We start from the raw sequence: 14968 nt of genomic DNA, 5'->3' as shown, positions 1-14968 counted from the left end.
GCATTACTGTTCAGTTTCCCCTTCCTATAATGTTTTTTTTTAGCACTTAATTGCTATGGTGTTAAAATTTAGCAAAATATCTAGTGAATATGAATAATGAGGGCCAATAACAATGAAAAATCAGGGACCGTATGAAGTAACTGTCTCTGAGACTCGTAAGAAAGAATACATGATCTTGATCTATGAGGGTCTGTTACTACAAAATGAATAGGAAATGAACAGTTCATACTCTTCCTCTTCATTAAATAAAAGCTCTAAAACATTTTTCATTTAAAATATAAGTTACAAGAGAAAAATTCAGCAAATGCGTAACACATAATTCCGCCAGGGCTCCACAGACAAAATTTTGAGTGTTCCATTGTTACCTCTCTGAGACCAATCGTAAGTTCTTAGTATCTATCAACTTCCTGAAATTGTACTGTAAGTCAGAAAAAGAATATACTTAAAAAAATAGAAACATCCAGTAGTATACCTTAGTACTAAACTATTTTTTTAAAAAAGATCTGGAAGGGAAAAGGCAGTCCCCTCGAGATCATGAAACAAAATAAGTTAGGCAGTCAGCAAGTAGAAAAATCTGTCAATTCTGTTTCTGGTAAAATGTTTACTTTAAAGACGAAATTTTTATATAGGCTGAGGCTAATATATTCAAGAGTATAAACATTTTTCCTTTGGATTACCTTTCTAAAAACAAACTCTTAAAGTATATTTCAGTTGACTAAAAATATAGCCAAATCTGTCACAACACAACATAAAAAGTAATGGACAATAATTATAGAATATTTTAAATTAACAGTAACAAGCCATCTACATCAAACCTTGTTTCCAACTAAAACCAAAACAAAAGCACAACAATCCCGTAGTGTACCAAGAGTGTATTTCAATTTACTGTATGCAATCTAACAAAAATTTGGTCATAATTTACCAGATATACATAAATGATTTAAGTAGTAAAAGAAAATTCAGTTTAAAGAGAGTAAGTTCATATCTTAAGGAAAAGTAAAAGTACATTAAGAATGTAAAGCCAAGTCCAGTTTCTATGCAATAAGTGAACTGTAGTTCACTTAAGTGAATCTAATAAAGCAGACTTAGGTGATTTTTAGATATATATCTTTTCTCTTTAATATATATTTATATATAGACAGATCTACCAATTGTAAACTATGGTTTATTTTAAAGGAGAGGGATAAATGGGATGAAAGAAATCTTTATACTATACTTACATATTCACAAAGCAGAACATTTTACGTTTAAAATACTTTTCCATTCATAGTATCTTTGCCCAACTAACGTCTACTTTGGACCCAACCAGAATTACATTTTACTCATTTGTCTAGAACATTGAGAAAAAGATGTACTCTTCAGTCTTAAACAAAAGTCAAACCAAAACTATTCATGTCGGTTTTTCAGTTTTGTAGAAACTATGATAAAGTTTAGGTGACAAATGATGCATCTGACTACGTAACTGTACTGTATCTTTCTTTGATTTATCCAAGCAGAAGCATCAGTGTCTAACATTAAACCATTTTTCTACTGAAATCAGAGACAGTAAGAAAGCCTGTCTCTTAAAAAAACCTATCATCTTTTCAACTTTGATGGGATGGAGCACCAAAAGGATTATGTCTGCCAAAGTGTACTTTGCAATTTTCTCCACAAGACTAGCATAATTTAGTTACCTGATATAAAATAGGAAAATATACTCAATTTCTATTTAAAAGAAAGCTGAAAATATGATATCCCTCAATCTTATATAATATACAATATGTTCCTGATAAATGCTGTGCATGTTAATATCAATTAGGTGAAATGCTGCTGTGAGTCAATCAGCTAATTCATCTGTCATCAGGCTAAACAAGTCTGGCAATTTCAACTTAACACATCACCCCCTTGTACCCTGAAGAATTTAGTTAACAGAATAAAAATTGTAAAGCCTCTCAATGCTTTATTTGTAAGATTTTTGCAGATTGTTGAATCATGGTGACTACTAGAAAGACTATATATATATATATCAAGATGTAGTGACTTCGAGGAAATGAAAAATAAATTAAATTATCTATCATAATTTCAAACACTGAATACCCCAGTAAGTATGAAACAAAAGAGAATGCACTTTTTGTGTTAATTTTAATGATAAAAAGGGCACAGGAGTAAAAACCTGATATTTCACTTATATTGCATAACAAGCTAACCAAAACTGGACATGAAGGATAAATTATAAAACAAATCATTTTATCTGTGACTTTTCTTTCGATTAGATTTGTCTTTTCAAATAGGACTGAGGTATAGTACACTGGCAAAAATAAAAAGAAGCAAACAAGAGTAGTGCCAAAGTAACAGATACCCAAAACCGAATGCCTTGTCAGAAAACGTCATACAGTAACCATTTATCAGATTAGAGCAGCAGGAGCAAGTTACTTCTAAATCATAATCATTTTAGTGGTGTTTGTCAACTTCACCATGGTACTTCGCAACATCATTCTTCATTCGTAAAGTAGTATAATTCATGTCAAAAAGGAAAAGGGGAATGGAGGAAGTCAGTTAGTTCATTCCAATAAATTACCTCTCCAGTTCTTACAAACATGCCCATCAGCACAAAATTGAGGAATAACAGCTAAGACTAGAAGAGACTTGGTTTAAGTTATGAAGCAAATTAAAATGGAAAATACAGAAAAGTAGAACCAATGGGGTTGAAAAGGCCCCTCACTGAACATCTGTATTAAAAAAAATAAAATTAATAAAAATAAAACTAGAAACAAAACTCTACTAGTACAAACTAGCCTGAGTGGTTTGATGGACAGAGTAATTAGGTCAGCTGTCACTGTACTCTTAATAATGGGTTTTCTTAATTCATGTCAAAGTGGCACATGAATGGAAGCTTTTTTAAGAACAGGTACTATATTTCCATAGGACCCAAATAGTTACTGTATATCCTATAAATAAAAAATATTTTTACTTTGATAACTGACTGAAGATGTGTGGACTCCATGTAATCCAACCACAAGGTTGTCTGCTGTACAGTCCTGTGCAAATATAAAAAAAAAATTTTTTTGCTATAAGGCTTTGACCCTACAGTTTTCACAGCAACATAACTACCATCCAGCATGTACCATATTTTGCAAGCCTTCAAGTTCAACAGTTCAAATTGTTGATTCATATTATGTCCAAATGCAGCATCCTTGAGGAGTATAGTAGGTCAGTTAGTCATCTAGAGACATACAAACATCTCCGGACTCATCCCATCGAGATGCATCATTCTGATCTTCTCCATCATCAGCCAGCTCTTCATCAGCTTCTCCACCTCCATTCCCCTCATATTCTTCATCCCGAGGGAAATCTGTATCCTGTCCCTGATCTACACCTTCTTGCCCTCCTGGTTGTGATTTATCTGCACAGTCTACACAAACACCATAGCGTCGAGATCCATGTCTTATTCCAACACTGGCTGCTAACATGAAGATCTTCTTACACACCATACATTTGTATTTTTTATCCTTTTTATGCACCTAATTGAAGGGGGAAAAATCCAATGTAAGGATAGTACAGACAATATAATACATTTGAACCATTCAAATTAAACCTCTCATTTAACAATGAGTAAATACATCATCTTTCTGTATGAAGTTCAGTACTGGTTCATAAATCACATTCACTGTTTAAAGCAATTTATTTAATAATCTACCTTCCTTAAATTTGCAGGTAATAGTGTTAAAATATCTTAAGCTTCACTGACACAAATACAGTTTATCTCAAAGATCATTTACATTTAAAGTTACTTACCAGGGAATGTCTTTTTACATGTTCTCTGCGAGTAAACAGTTTCCCACAAATATCACAGCTAAATGATCTGACTCCCGTATGAATGAGCAAATGCCTTTTTAGTGTTCGTCTGTATTTGGCTACATAGCTACAATGAGGGCATTTTAACTTGTTCATGATTAGAGATGATTCACCTTTGAGAATTAAAAAACAAAAAAAAGCACTTATTATATATTAAACAGAAAATTTGCTATCAAAAGCTTGTCTATTCCTGAGAACAGGGATCATTATAGGGCTACTACTATCTGAGTTTTTTAGAACCCAGAATGTGGAAGCTTTTAATTGATAAGAAGTATTAAGAATTCTATAGATGTTTGACTAATACTTGCCATTTTCCCAAGTTTCTTGTTTTGGCCAAGATTCAGGCAATAATCCATACTTGAAATCGTTAGAAGCACCTGGTAACAATCCATACTTGAAATCGTTAGAAGCACCTGGTAGCAATCCATACTTGAAATCGCTTGAAGGGCCAGGCATCAGACCGTACTTGAAATCATGTGAAGGACCTAAAACAATTGAAAAGTGATCCTGATGTAATGATGGTAATTAAGATCTCTTATGAGAATTTTAAAAATCTATATTTTATGATAGAACAGCGTAATATAAAATAGCTGAATTAAAAACTATATTTTAGTCTAAAACTGAGATGGCCTCATACCTTATTATCCCAATTTATAATATCCTGGTTGGCAGGCTATTAGAATAGAAAACAAACTAAAGTTTAAAATACAATTCAACCACAGAAAAAAAAATTCAGTAAAATAAAAATACTATTTAATGGTATGTGGAGCCCACATGAAACTACCCTTTTAATAGCTGCTGTTTCTAACTATACTATCACTTAAGACCAGTAGCAGCTGTGGAATGGGAAACCCAGCTGTGGAATGGGATCGTCTCCTATCAGTAGAGAAGAAATGGGCTAAGGATGAAGAATATAAATATAGGGTAATTACAAATGTAAAGTTCTCGTATTATTAGACCCTTGTTTGTTGTTTCAGATGCACTGGTGCAAGGTAACGGGGAATCTGGGGGTTCATCAACACCTCTCTAATGTCATCCTTAAATAAATAAAAGTCTGGAAAGTAGACTCAATGAGCCTTAGGGAATTTGTGCCTGGGGATCTTCAGATAAGCTAAAGTAGGAATCATCTCCTCTGCATTTAATTCCATCTTGAATACGTATGTAATTCCTCGGATCCAGGAATCCTCTGGCAATGTGAAGATATCCAGAATCCCCCATAACTACTGCCATCCTATTCCAATCGACCATCAACTGCCGCCTCTGGATTATCTTCAATAGCCATCTGCTTGTCTCCCAGCTCACACTGCTGCCTTCCTAGAGCTTATTCTAAACACAGCAATCAGAGATTCTTTCAAAACTTTAAATCAGAGCAAGTACTAACCATCTTACTCATAGTACAAGCCAAAGACTTCCAATATACTACAAAGCCTTACCTGATCTAGCCCTTGTTTCCAAACCACCCCCTTGGTTACTCTATTCCAATCATACTGGCCTCTGTGCTGTTCCACCATGATAAATTGGCTCCCACTTTAAGGCCTGTGCACTTACTCCTTCCCCTGCCTAGAACACTACTTTCTAGGATATATGCACAGCACACTCGTGCAGCAATTTAATAATTTTCCTCCCATATACACGATTTTATAAAACAATGCTTGCCAAATGAGTTTTCTAAGAATTCAATTTCCTGTATCTACTTGCCAGATACACTGCCTCTTTTAAAAATTAAAAGAACTTAAGATTTCCCTCTTAAGGAAAAATTGAAAGTATCAATACCCAACAATACAAAAAGGTCTTAAGATATTTAAAAATTGCAATTCATTACTACTATTGTAAATTGTTTTGTACTTGGAATGCCTTCACCCACTTTTTTCTTAATTTAGGAAAGCCCTCTGAATCCATAATTATATAATTTAACTGTAATACTGCTTGGGGTAAAGTTTCAGAATCCTAAAGTGAGACACCATATCTATGTGTGTGTGACAGAGATAAGGTTGGGAGTAGTAGCCTGTGAAAGTCCATCAATTTTCAGTTTCACATTTCTACATAAAGTTTGAGTTTTATGATTCATAGCTCTTGTCCAAATCAGTACAAAACAAAATAAGCTCTAAGAGCAAGGACTGTGCCTGTTACTCACCTCAGTATTTCTAATGTCCAAAACATACACCATTCAATTATTTGTTGAATAAATGTATCTAGCAAAGTGCTAACATGTACTATTTTTTACTTGCTCAAAAAACTTGGAAAACTAACCTCATAAATCATGTTAGATATGCTAATATCCAACAAAATATTATTCACTGCATAAGAATAAAGAGAGCAGCCCTAAAACAAGTGATGAATTGATAACTCAAGATTCAGAATTGAAGATTTTTAACACTTGAAATGTTTCTCTAGACCTACAGTAAGATACAATAAAAAGCATCCATGGTCCAGGCAAGAAAACCATATCTGGAATACAAAATGGTAATTCAAATTAAGAAAGCCTCATCTCAAACTTCTTTCATCTCTCCAGATTCTTATAACCAGTACAAATTACTTTTAGGAAGTATAAGAGCAACTTGAACCAAGGTATTGCGCCTTTGAGTGGGAGGGAGAAAAGGGATACTTTGGAGTTAGGGGATGCAGAAAATTAAGATACAATTGTTACAAATAAAGAACAGGAGACTTCAAAAACAAAAGAAAGCCACAAACCAAAATTTAAATACCCAGAATTGGCAGTACCAACTGACTAGTATCACGGCAGTACCCACCCACCCAAGAAAATTGTGCCAAAGCATTTAGAAAACAAATATACAGTAAAAGTAAACACACAAACAGCAAACTTCAGCTAACTGTTTTGGATTGCAAAGGACACATTTAATGTTCAAACAATCTGATAAAACACCCATTTGAAAACTGAAAAAGGTATTTCCTTTGCAATTCATAAAACTGAAGGATCATTAAGGTTATTCAGTTCTATAATTGTGCTTACTGTTTAATAATCTTCTGGGTACATTATTCCATAATGGCAAAGTAAGAAGAAAGCACTTTTTTTTTGATGTCAAAACCGTAACACAGGGGCTTCCCTGGTGGCGCAGTGGTTGGGAGTCCACCTGGCGATGCAGGGGACATGGGTTCATGCCCTGGTCTGGGAGGATCCCGCATGCCGCGGAGCGGCTGGGCCTGCGCGTTCGGAGCCTGTGTTCTGCAGCGGGAGAGGCCACAGCGGTGAGAGGCCCGCGTACCGCAAAAAAAACAAAACAAAACAAAAAAAAACAAAAACAAAAACGTAACACAAGGGATCTCAGTTGCAAAAATACTTTTTTTTTTTTTTGGCTGCACCGTGCAACTTGCAGGATATCTTAGTTCCCCGACCAGGGATTAAACCCATGCCCCCTGCAGCAGAAGCACAGAATCCTAACCACTGGACCGCCAGGGAATTCCCCAAAATACTCATTAATGGATTAGAATGTCCCCTAAAGAGAAAGGACTCTAAATCAAGGATTTGCTTTTTGAGAATGAAATGAATTATATGGACCATCCTCCACTGAATATGTTTATGTGCACAACTTTAAATTTTACATCTGCATTCACATGCCAAACTAAATAAACCCATGCTTGAACCAGACTTCTAAAACAAGAAAGCAAGTGCAATAGAGTACTCTTGGCACTATTAGTGATTTTCTGTACAAGAGACAAGTGTTCAAAATTCAATGCATCTAATCTGTAAACTGCTAACTTCAAAATCTTTGTAAATTCTTTTCAACAGTTAGGAGAAAACCACCTTAAGGCAGTTTCTTCAGAATTATGGCTTCATTTTGGTCCGTGCACACTGTATATTCGAAAGCCCCGGAGAGTTTTCTGTAAAAGCACAGTTGTCCCGGTCCCCATCAATTGTTTATAAAGATTTCCAAAGCTACAGAAACTGAATCACTGAATATCCCATATCCCTTTATGTATCTTCAACAAATGTTAGTTTTGTCACATGTGCTTTCGCTCTATGTATACATATACATACCTTTGTGTACTATTTGAAAACAACTTGTATGCTTCATCACTTCACCCCTAAACACAGCATGCATCTTTTAGAACTTCCTCCTATATAAACCATAGTGCCTTTATCACATCCAAGAATTTTAAAAATTGTTAAGACTATCATTTAACCCAGACTACATATTCACCTTTCCAACTATCCCCCAAATGCCTCTTCATTGTTTTCTTTTTTGGATCAATGATATAATAAAAGATTGACATAATGCTAAATGCATTTAAGTTGGTCTCACTGGTCTCCTTCGACCTAGCAGTTCCTCTGCTTGTCTTTCTTGGCATTAACATTTTAGAATCTGGACGTGCTGGATTTGGAGAGATTTGTCTTTTTTTCTCCTCATGATTAAAGTCGAGTAAAACATTCTGGCAAGTATACTATAAGACATAGGTGATGGTGCCAGCTAGTGCATCATACCAGGAGGCATACTAAATTTAATCACTTGACTATGATCATGTTCATCAGATCTCTTTATTGTAGAGGTATCTTTTCTCCTTTGGGAATAAAAGTAACCTGTGGTATGATAGTGAGACCACACGAAAATGCTATTACAGCAAAATGCTATTACAACAAAACTGTAAAATGCTATTACAACAAACGTACAACAAAATGCTATTACAACAAACTTATCCCAGTCATCATGGGATAAGCCCATCAATGGTGGCTTACTATCCAATGATGACGTTGAATTATTTCCCATGGACATTGAAAAATAGGTGTTTTTCCAATTCTGTCATTCTTCTATGTTTATTAGCTTGGAATTCTTCTGTTAAGAAAGCTTTCTCCCTTTTTAATTTACCTATATTATTCTTTGGAATATTCATGGATTCTTTGTATTCATGTGCACTTCCCCCAAAGTAGTTGTTATAAATATCACTATTTAGAATTAACATTTTCTATAGTCATCAACAACCACACTATTATTTTACATCAAAGCTAATTAAAATACATTAGTCAACCATTCTGATAGTTACCATTCTTATTCCATCTATACACTAACAGAAAGCCACAAGCCACAAGTTTTAACAACTCTAAATAAATGACTCCCTCAAACAAACAAGAAATATGTATCCATTTGTATTTACCAGGCTTCTAAATTCTACAATCAACATAGCTGCAGAAGACTGAAAGTGTTTATACCTAATACTTTCCTTTAAGGAAAAGAAACTGCAGTAGGTCCTTAATAAACACATACACGAATACCTCCCAATCTTCAAATCCTCTTAAAGGTACTCCTGCTAAAATTCTATTGTACCTACCAGCATCACCTCCATCTTGACTGGAGCCGGCTTCAGCCAATAAATTTGTATTCACATTCCTATCACAATCTGGCCCTGAGAGTAGAGCACCATCCAGATCTGAAAAGGAGATACAGAATAATCCGTTATTTACAACCACACAATAGCCATCACCCAGAACACCACTCTCTTCTTGGAATTGTTTCCTACGCAGACTAAACAGAGGATATCTTCAAGTACTGAATAGCTACTATGTGCTTAACGCTACAAGGCACAAAAGCATACATAAGACATGCTTTTCAACCACAGGAACAAGTGCACACTCCACAGGAACACCAGCACACTGGATTAAGAATGAGCTTTAGAGCCTGGCTCCATTTGTACAAGCATGTGCCTCAGTTTCCTCATATGCATCTACCTGTATCATAGATTTGATAAAGAAATTTAATTAGTTAATGCAAGCCAAGTGTTACAATTATGGTGTCTGATACCCAAAAGATAGCTGCTACTGCTAGTATTAAGCACTAGATGTATAAGACATTGTTTCTGTACTGGTTCAGAAGTGGAAAAGACCAATTAATACTAGATTAGTAAAGGAAGACTTCAGAGAAGAGGTAATTCCTAAGAGTTAATCTTGAAATATGGAAAAGCAGCATAAAGGGCATACTAATGAGAGTACTTTTGGTTCCAATCTGTTATTTCCCTTGAATCTGTTCCATCTCTTCTTTTTCTCTACCGCTGCCTTAATCCAGGCACTCATCATTATTCTCCTGGATTAGTTAGAGAATTACTTCAACAGTTTCTTGGTCTCCTTGCTGCAAAAATACAGTCAGTGCTCACTCTTCATTTCCCACAACATTGCCAGAAAGATCTTTTGACAACATAAAACATGTTGCTCCTTTACGTAAAATCAATTCACCAGTTTTTAGGATAATCTTCAAACTCTTTAATTTAGAATACAAGGTCCTAATATTCAGGTTTCTATTTATGAATCTAGCATCATCCCACTGGTACTATCTACTCCTCAAATTGAAGTCTCAGAAGACATTTTTCAAATGCCACTTTTAATAGGCAATCTCTCCTCTACCTCCCATTCAAGACTCATCTTTGGTGTCACCATCCTATACTACCAAGAATTCAAGATGGAGACTGAAGTATGCGTTACTTTCACTTCATTCAATAAATACTGAGTACCTTGGAGGTCACCTGGTGATCTTAGAGTGGTACTGGTGGATCAGCTGGCAAGTAGAAAGAGTGAGAGTGAATGGAAGACGAATTAGAGATACAGTACAGACAATCTGAGAAATGTGGCTGTTAAAGGGCAAGAGTGAGATATAGGGTAAGAGTTCGGGTTTTTTTTTAAGATGGAATAAACAAACATGTTTAAATACTAAAAGGAATAAGTCACCAAGAAAGGGAGAAGACACTGAAGAAATACTGCAAAAAGAAGGAATTATCAATTTTCTAAGATTCCTAAGGAGCCTGGGATCCAGAAGCATTAAGACAATCAGTATATACAGAGAGAAGTTTGAAGACAGGCACTTAAAGACTAAATGTCTACTGGCTTTTATTTTCTCTGTAACTTAGAATAGTAGAACGTGAGGTTACTGCCTACAGTAAATGGGTTGGAAGTCAGAAGGAACAGTAAATAGACACAAACTCCTTTCCTGTTCCTTGAGAGCAGGGATACTATCTAGATTTTATTTTCCCAGTATTTATCATAATGCATGACAAATAAAAGGCTTTTCAACAAATGTTGTTAAATGTTGGCTTGAGTAGTCTGCCCTCTGCAACCTGTGTTACTAATTTAGACTTATGAAGAATAATTTCTCCGGAGTTCCCTGGCAGTCCAATAGTTAGGATCCAGCAATTTCACTGCCATGGCTTGGGTTTAATCTCTGGTCAGTGAACTAAGATCCTGAAAGCCACGTGGCACAGCAAAAAAAAAAAAAAAAATTCTCAGTTTTCTGGTATATAATAACACTAAAACATTGAATAACTGAAAATTAATTAATTGAAATTTAGTGGCTTTGCTTTCCTAAGAAAAGTTAAATGTATTTCAATAATCAAAAAGTAAAATTTAAATCATTATTTAAAAAATGTTCCTTTTCCCAGCATCTTTTGAAAAAAGTCATTATTCTAAAGTGTTCTGAGGGCACTTCTTAAATTCTGCCAAGCAGATTTGTAAATACAGGGTGTTTCTATTTATGTAATATTCTATAGTGATTTGTTCAAGACTTTCAAGTATTAGGATTTAATTTGTGATCTTTAATGCTACATGGACACTAATAGAGAATACGTCAACCTAAAACCTTAATAGATGGCAAATGTATTCTTTCTGTGAACAATAACAAAATCATATCCATACTACACATGTTAAAACCCATTTGAAAGGTACCAACTACTTGGTTCTTGATACCAAAAATAAATCTTAAAATAGATGAGCTTGTCCAGGTTGACAACAGCTTTCAAAAACCACGCTTAACTTAGGAATCAGTACATCATATCACTGCTGTACCTTATTTGAAATCAGCCAACCCACCTAGCAACTTATTTTTAATCAGCTGAGTTGATGTGAGTAAGATAGAAGCCAGGAAACCAACCAATCACTTGATACAAGAATATATTCTGGGACTTCCCTGATGGCGCAGTGGTTAAGACTCCACCTGCCAATGCAGGGGACACGGGTTCGAGCCCTGGTCCGGGAAGATCCCACATGTCGTGGAGCAACTAAGCCCATGCACCACAACTACCGAGCCTGTGCTCTAGAGCCCGTGAGCCACAACTACTGAAGCCCGCGGGCCTAGAGCCTGTGCTCTGCAACAAGAGAAGCCACCGCAATGAGAAACTCACATGCTGCAATGAAGACCCAATGCAGCCATAAATAAATAAATTTTAAAAAATATATATTCTGCTTCACCAGGAACTCTTGGTCATCATCTTTTTCTCAAAAAAATATAGGATTAAAAAATAAACTCTAACATACTTTGCTTTTGTGACATTCATAACCTTCCTATGGAAATCTTTCTCTTAATGTAAACTTAGCAAAAAGGGCTGAGACCTCTTTGCAAACAACAAAAGACCTTTTTTGAAGAGCTATTAAAACATTAGTTTTATAAGATAACAGGAAATAAATGTACACTATGTAAATACCATTCAAATAATCAGAGCTAAATGCTAAGCCACGTGCAATTTCTTCTATTTTTACAAACGTATTTTCTTCAGTGAACAGAGATAATAGCTGACCCCTTCCCTAAGAGAAAAAAAACACCAGGTTTTATACATAAAGTCCTTTTGTACATGCAATCTCATTTAAATTTCACTACATATTTATATAGTTACGAATATTCTTATGCTCAACCTTTAAGAGGAAACTAAAGCTAGTGCAGAGTGCTGCACTGTTTGTTAACCGTATTACACTACCTCCTGACAACAGGAGCACCAAACCTGGCACTAACCAGGCAATTAAAAAAAAAAAAGTACAATCTGCAATGCTGGAAATGAGAGTGCAGAAGTATAAACATCCTAAACTTACTTTCCTAGTGATACTTGATATCTACTGCTAAATGCGCAAAAACAAACCTACCTACGCTCTGTGCCAAACCAGCCTTCACTTTATTAACCTCTTTAATAAAAGCACCTCCAAACTTTTAATTGTCCCTAGTTATTAGCTGTCATTGTTCTTTAATACATTTTGTCTATCTTCAAAGCAACTTCCTCCTTAGAATGCACTTTTTTATACTTCTCTGATTAACCATGTATTGCATTCTTTAAAAAAATGACATCTTATTCATGGGTTTTTTAAAAACCTGATTACCAAGCAATGCAAAGAGAATGAGATGAAAAAAGAATGGTGTAAATCTCAGTCTCTACCTTCTCCCAAATTTATAACAATCGTTAACTTGATTTTCTTCACAAGAGTAGCAATATTTACCCACTTCACAAAGTTGCTATGAAAAATAACATTAGTAAACAAAAATACTGCATAAATTATAAAGTGCAACATAAATCATGATGTCCTTAAATGAGTTTAATCTTGGTGCATGTGGGTATAGGTTTCTCTTGGACCACACTGGGCTAGCATCACTTCCAAAGCATCTGGTGCTTAGTACAGCACCTGCCTGTAAGTGCTAAACAAAGCTAGGTTGGGAAGGAGGTCTCCCTAACCGTTTGCTTTTGGTTCTCACAATTCCAAACATAAGGCAGGTGCAGACTAATCCAGATTTTCTTAAAACACAAATATTCTTTAAAAGAATGAAATATGAGAGAGGACATCAGAAATCAAGGTTCTAGAAATAACTACAACTCCATCCTACAAAAACTCAGTAAGGTCTATTCAACTTTTGTTTTCATGTAAATATATACTAGCAACAAATTTCTCTTCTCTGAAGACGGTTTCAGAGAACTAAATTTGATTTTTTTCCATAAAGTTATAGATTTTTTTCTCTTCATTCACTGTGTTCGAGTTTTTTTTCCCTTTCAGTGGAGAGTAAATTCAGTTGCAAATGAATTATACAAAGCACCCTTGACAGTTCTATAGCAGCCTAGAGACTCAACAAATAGCAGTTTCCCTTTACCCCCAAACTCGATGATTCAAATGACAGACTAGGCTCTACTGTTTCTTCTTTGCTTCTATTCAAACAAGGCTGTTATTTCTCCCATGACTGGGCCTTAACAGGTCTCCCTGGGACACTCCCCACTCCAATTCATGAACAACACCCTCCAAATGCCTTTGTGTTAAAGGCAAATATATACAGCTCGGATCTCTAATTTAAAACCTCTCACTGCCTCAGAGTCTGTAAAATAAAATTCACAATTTATTACCATGTCAAACAGAGAATTACAATCTGGCCCTAACGTTTGACCCAACCTCATCTACCCCTACGACACTCCTCTTTCTAGTCTTTCACCCACTTACTCCAATTTCTTGCCACCTTGCACCCTCTCCTGGCAAACTCCTATACAAGATCCAACTCTATGAAGCTTTCTCCAACTCTTATGAGCAGTCAGGAACCTCCCCCATTGCACCCTCTCCCATATTTCTGATTTTAACATTTATCACACTGCACTGGTATGTTTCTACCCCACAGCCATCCTACTGTGAACAAGTTCTCAATCTTGACAGCAATATGACCTGACCTGTTGCTCAGTTTCTTGTGGATTTAAATAAAAATTTTATTACCAAATTTCCTCTTATGATGTGGAAAGCTATTTTGGAGTCCCAGAAAAGTAATAATATGTGGTTATAAGATAAAATTTCTGGTCACCCCAGAATATTAAACCCCAGAATATAATATTTTGGTCACCCCAAAATATTATCAGAAATAAAAAATTTAGTCTTACAAAAATTTTCAGGGGTTGACACTTACAGGGTTTAGACAACTTAATACCATCAACAGATAGAAGTCACAAAAATGCTTTTATAACTGATCCACACACGGCTTCTTCAACACACAGCTTTAGTCTGGCCACACAAATTCTATTTCTTTAAGGCTTATAACTTGAAGAGACTGATCATTAGTGTAGCCATCTCTTGGATCAGATACAGCAGACAGGGAAGGGAAAGGAACACTAGGCAGAGGAAAGTAAAGGAGAAGGAAAAAAAAGATGGCAGAATACTCCTATTACCATATAGTTACCTATTATCATCCTTTTAAGATTAAATATTGAGGAGTCATATATTAGTATATTTTGCAGTCCATTAGCTAGTGGTGGACATTCATTTTTTAAAATGAGCCTCAGGCCTTCAAACTACCATTTAATACCCAAATGTAACAGTTTGTAGAGAAAAATGACTTTAAATCACTTGTAGTTCATCCTTTGTAACATACTCAACCAAAAGGATGCCTGTAACGTACAGCAGTACATCTGG

At 35.4% G+C, this 14968-nt stretch overlaps 1 protein-coding gene across 3 annotated transcripts in view; it reads right to left on the bottom strand.

Moving 5' to 3' along the window:
- Positions 1 to 3194: 3194 nt before the first annotated feature.
- The window catches only part of ZBTB10 (zinc finger and BTB domain containing 10), a 30174-nt gene continuing 18400 nt past the window's right edge, over positions 3195 to 14968 (bottom strand). For 2 of the 3 annotated variants that reach the window (XM_065895519.1, XM_065895517.1), the window contains exons 3-6: positions 9118 to 9216; positions 4143 to 4319; positions 3775 to 3947; positions 3195 to 3500 (exon numbers count right to left, since the gene is read on the bottom strand). In XM_065895519.1, the coding sequence (XP_065751591.1) occupies positions 3195 to 3500; positions 3775 to 3947; positions 4143 to 4319; positions 9118 to 9216 (755 nt within the window). The remainder of the gene's footprint in view (positions 3501 to 3774; positions 3948 to 4142; positions 4320 to 9117; positions 9217 to 14968) is intronic. The other variant, XM_065895518.1, reaches the window with a different exon arrangement.

The sequence above is a fragment of the Phocoena phocoena genome, chromosome 17 (assembly GCF_963924675.1).
Source record: "Phocoena phocoena chromosome 17, mPhoPho1.1, whole genome shotgun sequence".
NCBI classification, from domain to species: Eukaryota; Metazoa; Chordata; class Mammalia; order Artiodactyla; family Phocoenidae; genus Phocoena; species Phocoena phocoena.
The sequence above is the reverse complement of the archived record's forward strand: the minus strand, read 5'-3'. Positions and strand labels throughout refer to the sequence as shown.